This window comes from Fukomys damarensis, unplaced genomic scaffold (assembly GCF_012274545.1).
Source record: "Fukomys damarensis isolate Sample0158 unplaced genomic scaffold, DMR_v1.0_HiC HiC_scaffold_37, whole genome shotgun sequence".
In the NCBI taxonomy this organism is placed as follows: domain Eukaryota; kingdom Metazoa; phylum Chordata; class Mammalia; order Rodentia; family Bathyergidae; genus Fukomys; species Fukomys damarensis.
The window spans coordinates 15,933,830-15,937,362 of NW_022900949.1; the positions used below are offsets into that span (position 1 = coordinate 15,933,830).

General features: G+C 39.5%; 1 protein-coding gene across 1 annotated transcript in view; it reads right to left on the bottom strand.

The window, feature by feature from the left end:
- LOC104876331 (vomeronasal type-2 receptor 116-like) overlaps positions 1-1,576 on the bottom strand; it is a 30,271-nt gene extending 28,695 nt beyond the window's left edge. The window contains 1 exon segment of the mRNA XM_033759657.1: positions 1,541-1,576. Coding sequence (XP_033615548.1) covers positions 1,541-1,576 — 36 coding nt within the window.
- Positions 1,577-3,533: the final 1,957 nt, after the last annotated feature.

The window sequence follows — 3,533 nt, forward strand, 5'->3', positions numbered from 1 at the left end:
TTTTTTTTTTTTTTTTTTGGACAGTTTCTTTCTACTTCATATTATGCATTATGGATTTTGGTTATTTACCCTCTTAGTTTCTCCCACCACAGAGACAATAGAATATTTACAAATATGTGCTTGATTTATTTCACTTAAGAGTGTAGTCTCGAGTTGCATCCATTTAGCTATAAATATCTTGACTTTTTCTGTATAGATGAGTATTACTCCACTGTATTAAAAAAACTACATTTTAAAAAATCCATTAATCAGTTGATGGGCATTTGAGTTTTTTCCAATATTTAGCTATTACTAACTGTATCATCATAAAAATGAGTGTGCATATATCATTGTGGTATGATGATTTTAATTATCCTGGGAAGATACTCAAGAGGAAAGAAGCTGGGTTGAATGGGACCTATAATCTTAATTCTTGGAGGAATCTTCACAGTCATTTCCACAGTGGTCACACCATTGTGTATTTCCACCAACAGTGGAGAAATTTTCCTTTTTCCCCACAGCCCCACTAGCAATTGTTGTTCATTAATTTCTTTGTAGTAAACATTCTGAAGTTTTATCTTTATTTTTTAAGAATCCTTATGCTGCTTTCCACATGGGGTTTCATCTCAGAGCTCTCAGCTTTAAACTACCACAGTGCATGGGTATGGGAGAAGCCATCCATGGCCAGGGAGCTCTGCTCAGACCAGCAGGAGACACCAGAGTGCTATAAGCTAAAGGAATCAGCCCCTAAGCCATGATGAGAGGCCAAGTTTAGCCTGAATTTCCATGGATTTGAAAGTAATAGAACTGGCACTCAACCCAATCCTACTACCAGCTTGATAGTGATTACTCAGGATAGATCTGGGTAGTGATTGTGTCCTGTGTCTGCCAGCAGCATAGTCAGGCCTTGAATTAAACACCATCCAAAATGCTAGAGCCCAGAATATATCTATGGTCTTGAAATCCCAGATAAAGTATTTTTCTTTGCTTTTAGTTTTGGTTTTCTTTAATTTTTTTATTGTTTTGGGGGGGTTGTGATAGTTTTTAGTTTTTTGTTGTATTTGTGCTTTTCTTCTTCTTCTTTCCTCTTCTCCTGTCTACTTCACCAGTTTCCCAAGGCTTAGGTAATCTTCCTTTGTCTTTCAACCTTGCTTCTAATCTCTTCTTTTATTTTTCTATTTTTCCTCTTTTCCCTTTTAAATTTTCTCCACTTAGTTACTTTTCTCTTGCTTTTCCTCTCCATATATTTTTTCTTTTTTCTCTTTTTTTAATCTTCTATTTATTACCAGTTTGTTTACCTCTACTTAATTCTATTGTTATCCTACTCCCCAATAAGATCCCTTGTACCACTTCTCTCTCCTCTTTCTCATATAACAGAGTTTAATGTTTCACTTTTCCTTTTTCATCCCCCATTTCAAACTCTAAGACTTTAACAGAACCATAAAGTTTTGTTAATCTTTTGACAGTTAACCATGTAGAATTACTATTGAATTATTTTCTACCATTAGCAGAGATACAGAACATTTAGGACATATTAACTATAAGTTATTATGTGGGTTACCTTAATGTTTACATCATAATTGTCAATTTCTTCCATAGGAATAAGGGTGGTACACAACTGGTTCTTATGGTAGTTTGATATCTAATTTTTTTCTTAGCCAATACCACTATAGGTGTTTCACTTGCTATATTAACTGTGTTGCATAATTGTTGCAATTTCTCTGTAAGCCAACATTGTGATTTCCTTTGTGACAGCAACAGCACTGGAGTACAATCCCCAAAACTTTGTTACTGGACTAACTACACTGCACTTTCCTTTCCCAAAAATAACAAAGGTGGTTGAATCTTGTAACTATGGCAAAGAATTATAGTTAATCATTCCCAAACTACAATACTGAAAAGCAAATAAAAATATCTCTGTAGTAGCAATAAAGGCTTTAGACTATAAGCATCCACAAACCTCAGCTCACACATACACACACAAACAAATGAACAAAATGATAGAAACATGGGAAGAAAATGCAACAAAATGCTGCCATCTCACCCCAGGGGGGAAAATGGATAATACCAAAAAAAATCAGCAAACAACAAAGGCTGGCAGGGCTGTAGGGAAAAAGGTACCCCGCTCCAATGTTGATGGTTGTGCAGAATTGTGCAACCACTGTGGAAATAAGTGTGGAGATTCCTCCAAAAATTAGGATTAGAGGTCCCATTTGACCTAGCTATACTTCTTCTGGGTATCTCCTGAAAGAATTAAAAGCATCATGACAAAATAACATATGCACACCCACATTTCTAGCAACATTTATAGTAGCTAAATCTTGGAAACAACCAAAATGCTCACCAACTGATGAATGGATACACTACCAAGGAGTCTGGATTTGGTTCAAGAGTGACCTTCAATCTTCTACCACATGCACAGAATACAGAAGAGAGGTCTAGTCATTAAGCTAAGTTTTGATAACTTGGTGCTCATCCACCTCTGGGTGACATGCTTCTCTGTGGGTGATTTCTCAGGTAAAACAGCAGCTCCCTTTTTAAAATAGTTTGCCCAATGACTCCTTGTTGTGGTTCTGAAATCTCCCCCCACAACTTTGCTTCACCCTGGGTGTCTTAGTATTATCAGATCATGTGCATACCTGCCTGAATCTCCATCCTGGATGGAGGTGCTGGTCCATTCTGAGGACACTCAGGTCAGCGGGGAGGATGATGAGGGTGCATGTCCAATTTTGTGCTGTAATTTGACTCCTGCATCCTCAACTCTGCTTGTTCAGGACTGAAATGGTACTGAATGGGGTGGGTCACTGACAAATGTGTTGGAGTGGCCTTGAGGGACTTTCTGATGGGACTCCATGGACCAGTGGCCTACATTTGTCATCTGTACCATTGCTCCAATATGGCAGAGGGGTTTTGAGGGTTTCTCTAGATAAGATCTTTACTGTTCCTCCTCTTCTCAAGATAGGGCCAATCATCAAGTTGAAATGTTAGGATAACACAACAGGGGATGGGATGTCTAGAAGTCAAGTCAGACTTCACGTGCTTAGTGGCCAAGTGCAGCCTCTCAGCAGAACGAACTCCTGGTCAAACTGGAGACGCTTCAGATCTGTCCTTCTCCACCTACAGGTGGACAAAGCTCAAAACCTGAACAGGTAAACTCCTGTAGAGAAGACACAGATATCATTGAAGTCAGGCATGGGCATAAATAAATGCCCATCTATAGAGTGTTTCATCCCAAGGCTATAGCCACATATAACCACAATGAGAAGAACAACTGAACAGTCAGAGGCAAGGACTTCTGGTGAACTTGGGGAGTGACAGAAGGGAACAAAGGTGCCCTTCTGCCTTACCATCCTGCCGCCACTCAGGCCTCAAGGAAGGAGCCCTGGGGCAAACAGCAAAGGATCCTTTTCTACCCCTTCCTCCACCTCCTTGCAGTGCTGTCCATCCTTCCACTTGACTTGTGCCAATGACTAGACGATAGGAATGAGGGCTACCTGCCTGTGCAGCAGTGAGTACTGAGTACAGGAGGGTGTGCACATGAGACCAAATATATA